A 17,143-nucleotide genomic window follows, 5' to 3' on the forward strand; every position below is an offset into this window, starting at 1 on the left:
AGTCAATAATATGATTTGGTAAAATTTTACCAAATTTTTTGTTTAAACAGCCTATGATTTTATTCATCATTAGTTACCCTGTATTTTTAGGGTTAGCAATGTAAAGTATCTGACAACTAATCCAGACCGTTTCAAGTAGTAATCTTATTAACCTCTGTTGTTGTTTGTATCTTTTGAAATAAAGTATAAGTAATCAGGCTTGTTGGATAAATAATCTTTGAATACTTTCCTTGATTTAGATTATGCTGATGATTTAAGCATCCTAGATGAAAGTGTTAGCAATGAACTTTTAGAGGTTTGAGAATTCAGGGTGGAAGAATAGGTTTGAAAATCACTGTTAAGAAGACTAAGTCACTAAGACTAGGAATAATTAAAGATGAAAAAGTGATGTTGGGAAACAAAAATATCTATCAAGTGAACAGCTTCACTTTCCTAGGTAGTATCATTAGTAAAGACAATGGGTGTTGTGTAGATGTTATAAATAAAACAGCCAATAATAGAATAGCCTAGCCTGTATATAGCCTTATTTTGGCTATATATCTGCACCTTTGGGGGAGGAAGACAGCCACTGCATCCTTAGGTGTATTTGTTCCTAAAAATGGTTTTTCTGAAAGTTTTATTCAAGTTGTTATTCAACTAATAAATTTATTTTGTTTTTGTAAATTCCATAAATTTGTTCATGTTTATTGCCACACAGAATCATCAAGTAATTCAAGTGAAATATTGCCTTGTTTACCAAGAAGCCCAAACAAAACACTTGTATGCTCATTTTATATACAGAGACATAGAGTCATAATACTTGACATAGAGTCAAATGTCAAGTATTTCTATAACCAATTGGGGTGAACAACCCTTTGCTATTGATCAATTATTGACCAATAAGAAAATATGAAAATTAAGCAAAATGAGTGATGATTTTCAATTCAGAAAAAAAGGAATCTACTGATGTGTCAATAGTCAACTATCAGGATAAATAAAAATAGGATAGCATAATTGACCTTTCTAAAATTATTCTCCTGTAGATAAGGAAATCAGTAAATATTTTAAACATTTGAATCTTGAAGAATTTTAGTATATTACTTTGTTACCTTATCTTAAATCACAATTGCCAGCAAGATAAGGCAGTAATGCTCTCCAGTAGATTTCTTGCTTGTGTGTGACTTTAGTTGACATTTGAGTCACAATTGAGCTTCCAGTCAACATTGGCCCAATTTTTGTTGACCACATCTTTGAATGAGTCTGTAGTGGCTGCCTAGACTGTCTTTTCTGACTACTCAATCTACAGGGGCACTACTCTAACACTAAAAAAGTGTTGCTGCTTTCATATTTGAAACTAGGGAAGATATAGGGTTTTTTGCTGTGGCCTCTAGCACAGCTCAGAAAAGGCAAATAATTGTTTCATTACCCCAGAATTCAGATTTATTTGAGTTGTTATTACATCACAAAATGTGTCAATGCATCAAGTAAACATATTAATGCATAGATTATATTTTAGCTGTTCAGTTATGTCTGCATTTCTTTTCAATTCCTATATAGAAACAAGATGTTGAGATTATAGCCTATTGTTACATAGTTCTAATGATTCAGTCATTATTTTCATGCTGTTTTTTTTTTATCAAGTTTACTACCAATTAATGGCAATGTCTGGCTTTTACTACAGCAATCAGAAAAAAAGCACTTTTTAGATCTATGTGATTTGGATGTGATGTTTTGGCTCATTTTTTTTACACATTCTTTATTTTGTACCTGCTAAGTATCAGGTACTAAAATATGAATTTGGCTCTATGTGATTTCACATCAAGACTGTATCATATTCTGCATTTGCCACTTTCCATTATTATTTTGTTTTTCTCATTTTCTTCATTTTCTGCCACCAAAGAAGGCTTTTTATCAAAAGAAAAAGCAATCAGCATTTATTTAGTTTTCTTGTCTTTTTTAAATACATGTTTTCATAGTGATTTTAAAATTTGTGTTCAAAAATTGTTTTTTATGGACCTTAGCTTAAAAATAAAATAAATTGGAATGTATGTATTTTCCTTACCTTAAATTACATGTCCAGCAAGATAAGGTGGTGTAGAACCTAATATAGAAAATCTTGCTGGTGGTTTTTCTAGGTTATGATCTGATATCCCAGGTCAGCCTCCATTCAGCATCAGCCCAGTCTTGATTGACTCCTTTCTTAAAGGCTTCTAGGGTTTGAGACTGGATGGTGGCTTCAGGTAGGCTGTTCAAGAGTGGGATGAAATGAACTGAGAAGAACTACTTAGCAACAACCTGTTAAGTGTTAAAACTGCATTATGGCAAATAAAGGCCTTTTTCATTAATAGTTGAGTTTCTGGGTTTTCCTCATTTTTTTAAACATATATGTACTTTAAAATATCCTAGCCTAAATATATATATAGGATATCTTTCATAAAAGTTCTTCAGTTTACATTATTTGTCCCCAAATGCTCATATATATTGTCCAGACTATATAGTCTCCATGGATTTTCTCATTATTCACTTAATTTCTTACTTAATCCTCATGCTGGGTGGAGTTGAGAGCATTGTCAGCCTTCTCCATTTGGGGCAGTCAGCAGCAACAACCTCTCCATCAGACAGCAAAATTCTAGCCTGGTCCAGAGATTTCCCAAGACTGTCAATCCATGCAAACTTGGGCCTTCCTCTTGGATGTTTTCAGCCACTACTGATTGGCTCAAAGTCATAAAGAATCTGAGTTGGAGTGCTGACTGGCAGCTGCAAAAGATGTCTAAACCAGTTAATGATCCACTGAGCAGCCTGGCATGACAAGGGTGAATGGTAAGTCATACTTCACTGGCAGTCATTGCTGACAAATTCTGTCCATCAGATTTGTTCAATTCTCTTAAGCCACTTAGATTGAAGAGTGTCAAGACAGTACAGTACTGGAAAGCTGCAGCTGCAGGCTAAGTTTCAACTCTGTATAACAGGATCAAACAGACTGAGGCTCTGAGGATCTTCATCTTATTGGCTTCTTTGATCATAGTCAGGAAAATGTATGGAGAATGTATAATTTGGGCTATATATTTGCACATTAGGTGGGGAAAGAGGAAAAGGTGAATCATTTTTAGGAATAATGTAAGTAGTTTATAATTTTTTCAAGGTTTTATAGAATTCTATAGTGTTATATTAAAAGTTTACTATTTAGTTTAGTTTACCACTAAACAGAAACTAAATTTTATAGTGTTTCCTCATGTAGAGTTAAACCACTAAATATTTACCCATTTCAAGCCCTAGAAATAGATGCTTTGAAACTCCTGAGGGTAGATTTTATACCCTTGATTCTTTCTTGAATTGTGTTTCACCTAACTCAACTCCTTTCTTAGATATCAAAAAGCCTTTCAACTAGAACTCAACTGTAACTTTCTGCTGTTTTTAATATAGAAGGATTCATGATGTTTAAACCTCATTACATGATTGGAAAATGCACTGGAAATTCAAAATATTTGTTTCTTCCTCTTCTCTGAACCTTTGATGGGTAGAAACACCCAACTTTTTTATTCCTACTGACCTCTTTTCTTATGACTCATGAAATCAATCAGACCACTTCTCAAAAAATTATATTGAAAGTATACAAACAGTTGCATTGAACTTTCAGAGGTTAGATAGTAATAATGTGTGTAAAAGGTTCAAGTACTGGTAAATTCACTGCTAACTTTAAAAGAAGTTTGGATTAGATAGGCTACCCAGCAGGCCAGTTGGGCAGCTAATTACCACTTAAACAATTAAATCATAAAACTTGGTATTAGTTGAGTGGTTGGCCTTACATCATTTACTTACCCCCCCCCCCCCCCTCCTTAATTTGAAAATTTATATCCCAAATTATGTATTCTCTGTAAATTCTCCCAGTGCTTATTGTCATTAAAATTATTTGTTGGCTGTTAAATTAATTAAAAAAAAAGAGTTGGCCTATGAAAAGTCATAGCATAGCCTTTATATAATTTGGGCTACATGTTTGCAAATTACATTCTGAGTTATAAAAGCAAAGTGAGGCGTGGTACTAGTGCAGTGGTTGTCCTCCTCAGAAGGAAACACAATAAACTCCTGAAATTTACTTCAAAATCCCAAAATACTTGCTTACATCATGGCTGCCACAGCAGGGTTAACCAAGTAAAGAAAACACTACACTCCTTAATAACCCAAAATTTAAAAACATGATTTAAGCAAAACTGTCTAGAAAAAAAACTAGCCATTTGCAGCTGATTCAGGAATGGTATTTGTTATTTCTATAGTCTTAATAGGAAAATGTTACATCAAAAGCAAGCTTATGGAAATCTTGAAGTGCAGCCTAAAATACCTTGAATATGGTGTCTGGTCAAGACAAAAAGTTCACCATTGCCAAAAAACCATTACAGGAAACTTGTAGTTTCCTGTAAGTTTCCGATTTTTGGATTCCAGTTTCCAGAAATCCAGTTTTTGGGTTTTTCTTTTGCTTCATGTCAATAATGAGGTTTTTTTTCCACTTGAATCTGTTTGAAGAACATTGTTGACAACATTATAACAGGAAAATCCATTGAGAATTTATGGTCTGGGCTATATATTTGTATGGAAGGAAAAGATAGGGTAAAAAAGAGTGAAAGGCTTTTTGCAATAACACAAGTAAAAATTTAGAATTTTTAATATTGGTTCTCAGAATTTTATTTTTGCTTCTGAGAAGGGCATCCATTAAACTTGTACCAAATTCTAAAAACTACTTTAGAAAATTCTTAAGGGCAGGCCTAGGCCTACTAGTTTAGTGGTTTGCCTCTCCAGAAAGAAATACTTACTCTGAAAGAACTTAAAAAAAAAAAAAAATCTAAAATAGGGTAATTGGCACATTAGGGGGATGGAAGTAAAGTGAAAAACTTAGGAATGCCATAAATGAGTAGGCCTACAGTATTTTAGACTTTTTTTTTTAAGTGGTTTTCAGAATTTTAATATTTTTTCTTCTGGAGAGGCCAACCCTTAAAGTGATACCAGACAGAGAAGCTTATAAAACTGGGTTGTCAGTTTGCAACCTGCAGAACAACAGAATTTATAAACTTAACAAGGAACTGGACATATTCAACACACTGAATCTACAATCTTCTTTTTAAACTTACTTGTTGAATCCACAATCTAGAGGTGTTTTTCTATCATAAATATATGCTTAAAACCAGATTGAGAATTTTCCATGAAGCAAAGTAGTTTATGAAACTGACTTATAAAACTAGATTGTTGGACTTCAACCCGTGTGAGATCTAAGTTCATTAACACAAACCATGATTGAGCAGAATCTAAAATTTACAATCTTCTTTCTAAGTGTACTTGTCAAATTCACAATCTAGGTTATAAACTCAGGGTCCCAATTCTTAGTGGAAAAGTGTTTTCATAATCTGAAAAGTGAGCAGAACAGCAAATTTACAATTCAGATTGATATTTTATAATTTGGTTTGTCAATGGGAAAGCCTTTTGATTATGGATTTATAATCCTAATTGTTAGTCAAACAGTATTCCATAATCTGGATTATAAGGTGAACAGAAAATTTACCATCCAGATTGTAATTCTACTAGTTCATTTTTCAGTGGATAGGGCCTCATATTATTCCTTATGGGATACCAATAAACTTTACCCTTACCCCCTTAATTGACAAATCTTGTGTGTGAAATATATGTATATACTTAATGACTTTTCTAGGCTAATGCTATTTTTAATGCTATTCTGATCACAAACAAGAAAGACAAAAGGAACAAGCAACAAGAAGAAAATAGTGAGCCTGTTGTAAATTCATTGAGTAAATATAATGTTTATATGTAGTTTGGGAGGAGAGTATGTTGGTTGGGAAATATTGTAGAATTATATTAGTAAGTGTCTTAGAATTTTAAGTAGTTTTCAGAATTTTACAGTGTTTCCTTCTGGAGAGTAGGAACGCCAAACTAATACATTGTCTAAATTTTGTTACTCAGAATATGATTAACTTAAATATTTTAGCCATAAACAATCCAAGATTAGCCACTCTCCAACAATTGGGGGTCTTATCCTAGAAAGTTAATATGATTTCATGGATGATGCCATTGCTCCAAGTTTATCCCAGGAAGGTGGAGGTCTTTCCAATTACCAAATTTCATTATACAGATTGGCAACTTTACCTCACCTTGCAATATTCTGCTGTAAATATATGAGTCTTTTAGAAAGCAATTTACACCCCAAATAAGTTAAGAGTCAGGGAAGGCAGTTGTTACCCTATTCCTCCACTTATTCTCTGTGCTACTTGCAGAGCCCTAGGAAAAACATTCAAAAACAAGAAATGTAAACTTGAGGTTTTTTAATCAATTAGTTAGCTAAAAGATAAACATAGGGTATCACTGGTAATCATGCATAAAGACCAATATCCATCACATAGCTTATATAAACTGTGTCATATTTTATTTGTATAAAATCTTTTGTGTTGACTTTTTGTAGGCTAGACAGATAATTTGTATGACAGTATAGGGTATTTAGGTGTATAAAATGGTTGGAATAGCCATCAGTAGGCTAAGTCAAGTAAACAGGAGCTTAAATAGTCAACCAGTTGGCAAAAATCAAGGCAGTATATGTAGGCAACATTAAATTAGTTGACTTGTGAACTATTGAAATATTGTTTTGCCTTGCCTATATATAGACAACCTATTTTTACTCAAGCTTCGGGGCTGTCCAAAATGCTTGAATAAATAAGTGTGAAGCAGATAAGGCTCCAAAATATAATTTTTGTCTATACAAATTTTATTGTTTTTGTCTGCAGAACAGCATAATTTATAAACCTAACAAACAACTGGGCAAATTCAATAAACCAAATCTACAATCTTCTTTTTAAACTTACTTGTTGAATTCATAATCTAGATGTGTTTTCCTATGATAAATATATGAAGAGACCCATGGTAGTCAGCTTTAAGCCATTTAGGGAAAAAAACAGCCCAGGCTTTATGGTGGTTTGCCCCCAACAACGAGTTGCACTCCCGGCCAAAAGCATTGAATCAGGAGATCAATAATTGGGTAATGCAGACAATATTCAGTATGCAAAAAGTTTTCAACTTTTAGGCCAGCCAATATATTGCATCGTATTACACCCCAATATAGCCTGTATCAACGGTATTGAGAAAAATACCTATACATTGCAGAAATAGTGTCAAAAATAAGGTTAAAAAGACATAAATCATTTAAATAGGGAGAAAGAAGCAGGGAGAAGAAGACAAGACCCAGTAGCAATCTATTACTGAACTTAAAATGTGAGTTCCTCCAATGCCTCAAGAGGCACACAGGGTATCAGTCAGTAGCCTTCAGTGTCAAGTGGGCTGTTGCATAGATTTTTAACAATATATAGCTTTATCTGAGATGTCATTAGCTAACTAGTAGGCTAATTTCACATTATGTATAGGCTAGACCTGTGTTTATAGATGACCACTTGGCTAATTCAGGCTCTAGAGTTTATATAGTTAAGATATTAATAGCCAAACAGTCAGCTAATTTCACTGGTTATTTGTAACTCTATAGATAGGTGCCTAGGTGGTTTAAGCTTCAGTGTATATATTAAATCAGAAAAAAAAGAAAAAAGGTTTTTCTGATGAAAGCAAAGTTGAAACATAAAACAAATAAAAATCACTGCTTTGCAGTTTCTGCGCCATGTTTTTGAAAAACTGTTTTGAACAAACTGGCTCTTGATATTTCCCTATATTTGTAGAATTCTGAAAAACTTCTATTTTATTGAAAACAAATGACAACAAAACAGGTAAAGAAACAGAAAACCTTTAAGTGCCCTGCAAAAAATAAAAGAATTATTTATAAAGGTCCCAGTAGTCTTTTTTCTGGCCATGAAATCAATAATTTTAATGACAAATTTTTAACTATTTAATAGAACTCCAAAAAGATTACGGTATTGAGAAAAATACATATACATTGCAGATATAGTGTCAAAAATAAGGTTAAAAAGACAAAACCCAGTAGCAATCTATTACTGAACTTAAAATGGCTATCACACAGTGCTTATTTTTCAGAATTTGACATAGAGAAATATCATGAGCTATTTTGTTGCAAACAGTTTTTCATTGAAATGTTGCACAAACCACAAAGCAGTAATTTTTGTTCATTTTAAGTTTCAACTTTGCTTTCATCAGAAAACTTGTTTTTTAAATGAATTTTGATGCATTTTTTAAGGTTTAAAATTATTGAAAATAAAAAAAAACCTTATACAAAGACTTTTTCCTCAAGAAGATTTGTCTCAAGAAGAGGCTATGGGCTCTATTTCTTTGGCATCTTTGAGGAGTGGCAATGAAAAAAAAATCAATTGTATATGAAAGCATTAAAATAATTAAAGATGCAATTAAACTAATTTACAAAATTAAAGTTTTCAATATTTTTGCTTCCTTCAACTTAACATTTTGGGAGAACTGATTATTTGAAATGAATCAGTGCTTAAAAGAGAATGTACATTTAAAAAAAGTGTTTTATCCAAGATTTGAAATTCTGTCACCAAATCCACAAGATGTAGCCCAAACCACTTGACTAATGTGTCTTATAGATAAGCGTTCTTTATACTATTTGCTTTTTTTCTAATCACAGGAATATTGTATGGTAAAAATCCAAGACAATAAGGTAACCTAAACTTCAAAATTTTATCACCACACAATACAGCTTTTTTTGGCTGTTCAACAATGCTCTCTACAATGTTGCTTGCGTGCTAGTTCTATTGGTGGCAATTGAAGGGGGGGGGGTCAAGAGAAAGCTGCAAAATATATAAAAAACATGGGGAATCCTTGTATTCTTGAGATGTATAGGAGGAGGGGAGGCAAATTAGATTCCATACAAACATTCTCAATCAGAGACGTACAAGGTGTGGCAAAAAAGTAATGAGACTGACTATTTTTTCTTAGTAATTTTTTTTTCAAACATCCGGGCTTTCCCCTTCAAAGTAACCTAGTTCTCTTTCTTCGCGATTTTATGTTTTATGGACGGCTATGGAGATGTTTTATGGAGACGTTATTCCAACTGTTCCTAGCAGTGCTGGAAATATTCAACTGTTACGGTCTTTGGCATGCTTGTTACAGTCTTTTAAATAGTTTCTATTGTCCCGAAATGACGGCCAATCATTTTGGTCAATTAAAAAGGGCACTAGAATTTCAATTATCATGTGAATGAGCCCTTTCCCAATATTCTAGAACCACTGGTCCAATACAGTCACCCTTGGGAAAACAAATAAACATGCATCCATGATCCTTCATCTGGAAACAATACGAAACTCTCCATTTTTAAAGATGAGAGCTTGAAACCTCTATAGTAGGGTTCTCTGATACGCTGAATCTGATGATGTAATTTTCATAAAGATTCCTTTACTTTTTGGGAGTATTTCCCCCCCTTTACAAAAATTAGGCAAATTTTCCCAGGCTGGTAGCTTTTGATAGGTAACACTAAACTTGATGAATCTTATATATTTGGAATCAGCATAAAAAGCCTATTCTTTTGATGAATATATTTATATAAAAATTATGTTTTTTAGAGTTTCTGTTACTAATGAGCAATTACATGACACAAAGACAACTTCACGTATTGCAGCATCACAAATCACAAAGTTAATGGACAGAGATCAAACTTGTACTTAGCTATGGAAGGGTCCTCATACACGTGCTGTCTCAAAGACAACAGTGTAGGGTTACCATATTGCTTACAATATCGCCAGTCTTATTACTTTTATACCACACCTTGTACTTAGATTCGTTTACAAGGAGGGGGAGGTCTGACATTTTGGGGCATATAACTATGACTTAAAATGCAAATAAAGGCAAGTAAAACCGAAAATACTAGATAGAACAGAGCAATGTAGAAAAATAATCATTTATCTGGAGCGGGAGGGGGTACAATTTTTAAGATATCAGTGATGTCACTTTACCAAAATTTAATGGGGTTGGGCAAAATGTATTTTGCAAAATCTTGGAGAAGGGAAATTTTTTCCTTTTTTTCCATGTTCTAAATAGAAATAAAAAAAGGATGTTTTTACCCCCCCCCCAAAAAAAAACAAAGAAAAAAACAAAATCATTTGTCAAAATCTAGGGCATGAGGGCAAAAAAATCTGGGGGGCCACGCCCCTCCCTCTCCACCAGTTGATGCTAGTAGAAAATATCCTCTAGTTTGTGTACCTGGTTGAACCCATTATTGTGTCAACTATTCATAATTTGTCTGAATATTACTCTACTCTTTTGAAATAAAGGTAATTGAATATTTCTTTTGTCTTGGCTATTGTGAAGGTTTCTTGTAAACTTTTACTTTCTTATTAAAATACATCATTTCAGTTTTGAAACCTCTTTCACCATGAAGTTATGCTCAATTACTGTGGATATTTAGTATTCCTGACTGTGACCTCTAATTAAATCTAATATTGTAAATAAAATCCAAGTTCATGTTTTGGTGTAGAATCCTTTAATTGAGGTTAGACAAAATACAGTAAAATCCATGAAAATGAGTTCAATTTCACAGAATAAAACCAAAAATGATAGCAATGTTTAGGTTTCGGCTTTTATCTAAATCTGTTGTTTTTTTTTCATTAGGGAAGAAATTATCACGTGGAATCTCAAGCACTGTTGAAAACTCAAATTTAGTTTGTCTTGCCAGAAATGAATTGGGATCTCTCTCCTGGGAATCAAATGCCAATGAGTTCCCCTCACATACTTTTACTCTTCCAAACTTTGGATCTTTGTCAGGTTAGTGTTTTTCTGTTACTTTTTGTGTCTCTTTTTAGGATGCTCTTATATCTAGAATCAAGATAGCATTTTGGTGTCTGGCAAATTTCCCCACTGCAGAAAATACTCTCCGAAAAAGAAAGTCCACCACAAATTCTCCCCTGTAGAAAATTACCCTGGAAAATATTCTATCTGTATGCCAAAAGACCGGTAGAATATATGGTGTTGAATTATCTTATAGGATTTTTTTTTATATTTTATTTCTTTTAATTTTTTTTCGTGTTTTTGGGGGCTGGGGGCTGAGTTATCATAGTAGGGTAAGGTAAAGGTAAAACAAAACAAAATAAAAAATTTCTTGCTAATTTAAAATAAAAAGTTTTGTCCATTTTAAATTTGCTTGTTTCAGACTTGGGGTGTGACTCCATGTTGTTTAAATTAAGTTACAAAACAAAAAAAATAATAAAAATAAATCCTAAAAGGTACTTCAGATGGCAAAAACATCTGAGATACTCCTATTGGACATGTTCTCGATCGCTAGGGGTGATCTGGTATCACATGCTATAGATGTTGGTACCAGGCAAAGTCCAAGGGAAATAATTACTCATATTTCTTAGTCCCAGCATGTTATCTCTGTGGACTTCACTTATATGACACGGAATCCCTTCTACAGTTGCTATTAATTTCATATATTCAAATCATTTTCTTTAACCTTTATTTACCCTTCCATGAAGACTCAACCCTCCCAAATGCACAGAAAACAACTATAAAATGAATACCATAGGGTATTCTATACCATATATTCTACCTCTTTGTCGCATTGCAAGTAGACTATTCCAATATCACTTATTTCTTTCATTCTTCTTATTTATAATATTTCCCTTTAGCTGTTCAATTTTACTTTTGGGGGAATTTTCAAGTAATTAATGTTATCTGGGTGGGAGTTTTCTCAGAGGGGGAGGGGGAATTAGCCTAGAACGACCAAATATATTTGTCAAAAAATAGCTTATTGTTTATTTCAGTTCTCTGCACTGCTCTATACAAATTATCCATTGTTGTAAGCAATACTGTATATTGTCTTCGGAAATGGTCATCATCTCTGTAACTTTTATGTTCACTGCATCTAGAGACTCAAAATGTGTTTGTTTGAACGCACTCTTGACTTTGGAAAAAAAAAGTCACATAGAGTTGAGTTGGTTGCTCACATGGATCTTTTGAGATGTTAGCAAGGGACAACATGATATGTGATTTTATTAATCACACATCTGATTTTGAGATAGTCAGTTTTGTAAAGGATTATTTTTTATTCAAATCAGTCATTTTAAAATTTTGACAATCAAAATAATTTACCAATATTTTGACAGATCAGCATTTTTTAGTATTCCTGAGGCTGACTTGATAGCTAAACAAGGAATGACAACCTCAGCTGTAGAATCTGAATTTAACAAGAACTATGAAGTAGCGAATGCCTGAAAAATATCAGACACGCCCGGTGGTCTTTATTGCGACAATATAAAGGATTTAAAACATATATAAATAACCACAAACCTTTCCTGAGTTTTGAGCTTTAGATGCTCTATTAGCTCCGCCCATAATAAGGCCGTATGTATGATTATGGCTCAGCATAATACTACTCAACATAAGTTGAGTAGGGTGGATGCTTCAAAACAGGAATTCTATGTTTTGGGGTAAATCTCTTGGCTGACAATGCTGTGTGGAGTGGTCCATTGACCTGATGAAGAATCTAAAGCCATTTTTTCCACGCATTAGGTCTTCTTCCTCAGTTGTGTTCACAAAGAATGGTCAAAACCTCTGCATAGAAATTGTTTTAATTGTTTGACTTTCAGGCGTTCATTCAATTTAAAAATTGGCTTGGATATTAAAAGACACAATTATCAAGGCTTTGAAAGTTGACTTGCTCATCTGTACTTTTTTTTGTATTTATGAGCTGCGGCTTTTCTGGTGCATGGATTGTCATTCGGATTTGTCATTGTCATTCGGATTGTCATTCGGTTGTAATTTCGGATTTTCAGTCTTAATAAAAAAAAACATGATTCAACACATGGCATTGGCTTCTCTTAACAATTTTGGTCAGCTTCAGTGTTTCTAGAACTTGAACAGCAGTATTTTTTTTACCAACTCCGAGCAGCCTTTTTTCATTTTGGAATTGTCATGTAAAATTGTCAAACAATTTCTTTGTCAATGTTTGCTAACTCACTAACTGCTTCGATGCTGAAACAACAATTTTCTTGATTCATCTTTATGACTCTTTTAATGTTTATCTCAGTTCTGGCTGCTTGTTGACACCAGAGACGTATGGCACCTATAGCCAAATATCCTCTTTCCCCTCTTTGAATTTTTAAACCCACTCAAAACTTGTGTTTATTGTAAACACACATCACTATTCAGTTTTTATAGCAAATTTAATATTTCTGTGAATGATTCGCAGAGCTTAACAAGAAATTCCACATTAACACGATACTACTGACTTCAACTGACTTGTACTAAGTATTTTTCTAACTCATGGAAAAGGCACAATACATTTCAACAGCTGCCGTGAGAAATCGAATACTACAGGACCTTCAAAGTGGCAGACCAAATTGAGCACTCTTGGGGGTCAATCTCCTACCATTGCTAGCAGTATGGAGTAAATAAAAATTTTAGTCCTAATATTTTTTAGCCGCCCCTTATGAATATATAAATATATATATATATATATATATATATATATATATATATATATATATATATATATATATATATATATATATATTTAGTTTTAACTAAATGTTAGAGCTTTTTCCAGGTGGGTTTCGTCAGTTTCTTGAACAGGACTTGGTAGACAGACCCACTTTAAATGCGCTGGAATCGTGTGGTCGATTGAACTGGTGGATCCCGTATGGTGTTGGTCAGAAACTCTACCCCCTCGTTACTACTGGTGATGGAAACTGCCTGCTACATGCTGCCTCTCTAGGTAGGATAATAATTGATTACTGATTATAGGATAATTGAAGGAAACAATTATAACTGATTAAGTTAATAAGTTTTATTAATTCCCATTCACAAATAAATAAATTAAACAACACTTTCGCGGTGGAGAAAACCTATGAAGGTTTGCGGTCGCACGAAAGTCCACGTTACTACTTACCTATGAAACAAACAAGAGAAAATACAATAAATGAAAAAAATAAAAAAAACCGAGAAAATACAAGGGTAGTGTGAGCCAGTGGAACAACATGAAGAGAAAATAAGCAAATATTTTGACAAGGAACTCCACCAAGTCATCCTCAGTGCCAAAACGAAAAGAGAAAAAAACAAACAATCTAACCTTTTGAAGTGGACTTGACGAGAGACAAATAGACACTAAATCAAAACAAACCGGAATAAATGAAAGACACATTCACCAATTAGATTGCGCAAAAATTCTCTCCTTATCAATAGACGTAGCTTCTTTACAGACTCGATTTTCATTAAAAATGCGGACAGGTGGTTTTACTTTAAACTGAGGAAAAATTTTATTTGGATCACTTAAAATTAAGTTATTATAAATTGGGCTTATGCAAATATCTCCAGTGTCTCTATTTATAGCTAAGTTCCTATTTATATATCTTTTAATCTCATTCGCCTCTCTAAATGATTGTGGTAGGCCATTTACATTAGATATTAAAATTGCTTCCTCAAAAAGAACCAAATGATCTGGATTTTCGAAAATGTGGAGGGTCAAAGCAGAATCAAAATTGTAATTTTTATTTTCACACCTGAGGGATCTACCTATTGAAACCTTGTGTTCATGCAGTCGTTCCCCAACTGTTAATGAATCCTGCCAGTATAAAACTTCCCACTTGAACACGGGACTCTGTATACGCCACTACCCAATAGAGGATCTGTTTTATCCTTTCCCGAATCAAAAAAACGTTCAACCATTAATACATTTTTTAAGGAAACAGAGAGGTTATATTTCTTCAAAATTTTCCCAACTTTGTTACTGAGTTTCGGGATATAATGGTGAAATGTTGAGTATATTGAGTATAATGGGAATATTGAGTATATTGAGATATATTGAGTATAAATTTAAAAGTTTAAATAATTTAAAAGTAAAAAAAATACGACAAACCAGCAGAAGTGGCAAATATCTGAACCCTTGAAAACAGTTGTGAGCTGATTAATACACGGTACCCTGTTCAAAGTGGAACAGCTGAAGCAGCAAAATTTTTCAGATAATTTATTTCGAGGGATGGTGGAGTTGACTCAAATTATAAAAAAGCTTGGAAAACCAGTAAGCATCTGGGTAACTTTGAGATTGGAGGATTAGAGCTACAATCTATTGGCAATCTTCCTGGTTACAGGCAGGGGTGTCCCGAAGGGGGGCGTAGAGGAGCGCGCCTCCAATAAATATCTGAACCCTGTTATTACACCCTGAACTCGCAAAACCTTTAAGGATTCCTTCATTTTGCAAAAATATCATCTAGGATGCTTAAATCATTAGCTTTATCTAAGTCTAGGACTTTTTTACATCCCCAATTGATTCCGTGTTCCCCCATTTCCTTCGCTGTGCTCCTTAAGACAAAGTCCATCAAAGTTTTGTTCAATTACCGGAGTAATTGAACAAAATGGGATTTGTTAATTATTTTTCTGTTTTGCCATTTTTAATCTCCTTCTATAATAATTTCAATAAGTTTAATTGGGTAGCCATTACAATTTTTAACATAATTTTATTCAGATTCTATAATATTGTGTAAACATATTTTTAGAACTCTGTTGACTAAAGAGATTACTACCCCTCTTTACAGAAGGAGGGGGAGGGTGGTTTGAGGAGAAATGCAGATAACGATCATTGTATGTAGGCTTCCTAAATGTTGAAAATTCAAGGTTAGGAGTATTTTTTATAATTTAAACATTCAAGAAAGGAAGCTTTCCTGAATCTTCCAGTTCTAGTGTAACTTGAAGATTCGAGTCAAAAGTGTTCAAATGTGCCAAAAAATCATTAAGAGAATTATGTCCATGTTCCCAAACAGACAAAATATCGTCAACAAAGCAGAACCAGAGAGTGTGTTTCAAGTGGAAACTATTCAAAGCAGAATTCTGAATGAAATCCGTGTAGAAATTTTCCAAATAAGGAGACAAAACTGTTCTCATCGGCAAACCTATAATTTGAAGAAAAAATTTGTCTCAAAACCTAAAATACAAAGAAAATTTGTAGCAAAGACGAACAAGTGTCATTATTGTGTCAATTTCAAGGGTCTTCTAATCTGCCCAAACTGAATTTTCTTTGTAAGACATGTTCACATTTGCGGACATCACAGGAGGTGTGCATGGAAACTGCATCAAACTGGCTAAATAATATTAGCTGTTATACTTTGTTTTTTTTTTCAATTTTCGACAAAATCTGCAGAATTTTTTATATAAGATTTCTTTGTGCTTAAAAGAGGCTTGAAAATGGTGGCCAAGAACTTTCCTACACTTTGTAGCTGGGGAACTATAACATACCACGATAGGGCGTAACGGAATATCTTTCTTATGGATTTTACGCAAACCTTTGGGGTAGAATTCTCTGTACATTTGAAGGGTTTAGTCTATTTGCTTTTAAAATTTCAAATTCTTTTCTCAATTGTTGTGTGTATTTATCTGTGGGATCAGTTTTTAGTTATTTGTAAGTATTTTTATCCACTAAAAGGGCTTTTACTTTATTATAATAATCTGTGGAATCCATAATAACAACTGTGTTTCCTTTGTCCGCTTTTGTATTTACTGTATTTTTATCTTTTTACAAGTTTCGGAGGATTTAATTTTTTCCTTTGATTGAGTTGAAAGCGACAAAGACGGCTTATAATCAGTAATGCTCCTTACAGTTTCTCCTCTGAGTAGGTCTGGATTTCCTCTATCCAACCCACCACACATAATAAAATATGAAGGAAATATGTTGCAAGACCACGCTTGCTATACATGACGTTTGACATATAAACAAAAAATGGCGAGAAAACGTCTTTATCCCTAAGCTTTGTCTTTTCGTTTTTTTATTTTGCTTATTATTTTTCTTATTTATTTATTTCTTATTAGCCTTAAAATCACCCTCATTTTTTTTTTTTTGTTATTTGAATAGTTCTGTTTTTTCATATGTTATTTTATCAAATATAAATTTATGGTTTATTATCTTCCGGTTCAATGGAATTTTTCTCATGATGATTTTTCTTCTATCGGAGTCACGAAATAGTAATAGTTTCGTAATAACTGTTTATGTTTAGTTTTAAATAATTCTTAGTGGTTAGCCAGCTTACGCTAAAACACTAATAAAGACTAGAGAGAAGGACCAGTAACTGGCACAACTATTTCCATAAACTAAATTGCAAAATATTTATTTTCTAAGGTTACCTTGATAATCAAGAATAAAATCCATACCTTTGAATATATTCCGAACATAAAATAATTGTATAAAATATAAACACAAATTTACAAAAAAATTAAA

The 17,143-nt window shown here is 33.1% G+C and overlaps 1 protein-coding gene across 1 annotated transcript in view; it reads left to right on the forward strand.

Annotated features, from left to right (window-relative positions):
- LOC148943805 (uncharacterized) overlaps nucleotides 1–17,143 on the forward strand; it is a 60,525-nt gene that overhangs the window by 1,370 nt on the left and 42,012 nt on the right. The window contains exons 2-3 of the mRNA XM_089101019.1: nucleotides 10,552–10,704; nucleotides 13,487–13,654. Of these exons, the coding sequence (XP_088957145.1) occupies nucleotides 10,552–10,704; nucleotides 13,487–13,654 (321 nt within the window). The remainder of the gene's footprint in view (nucleotides 1–10,551; nucleotides 10,705–13,486; nucleotides 13,655–17,143) is intronic.

Source organism: Artemia sp. Qi Xiang Cuo, chromosome 15 (assembly GCF_049724085.1).
Source record: "Artemia sp. Qi Xiang Cuo chromosome 15, ASM4972408v1, whole genome shotgun sequence".
In the NCBI taxonomy this organism is placed as follows: Eukaryota; Metazoa; Arthropoda; class Branchiopoda; order Anostraca; family Artemiidae; genus Artemia; species Artemia sp. Qi Xiang Cuo.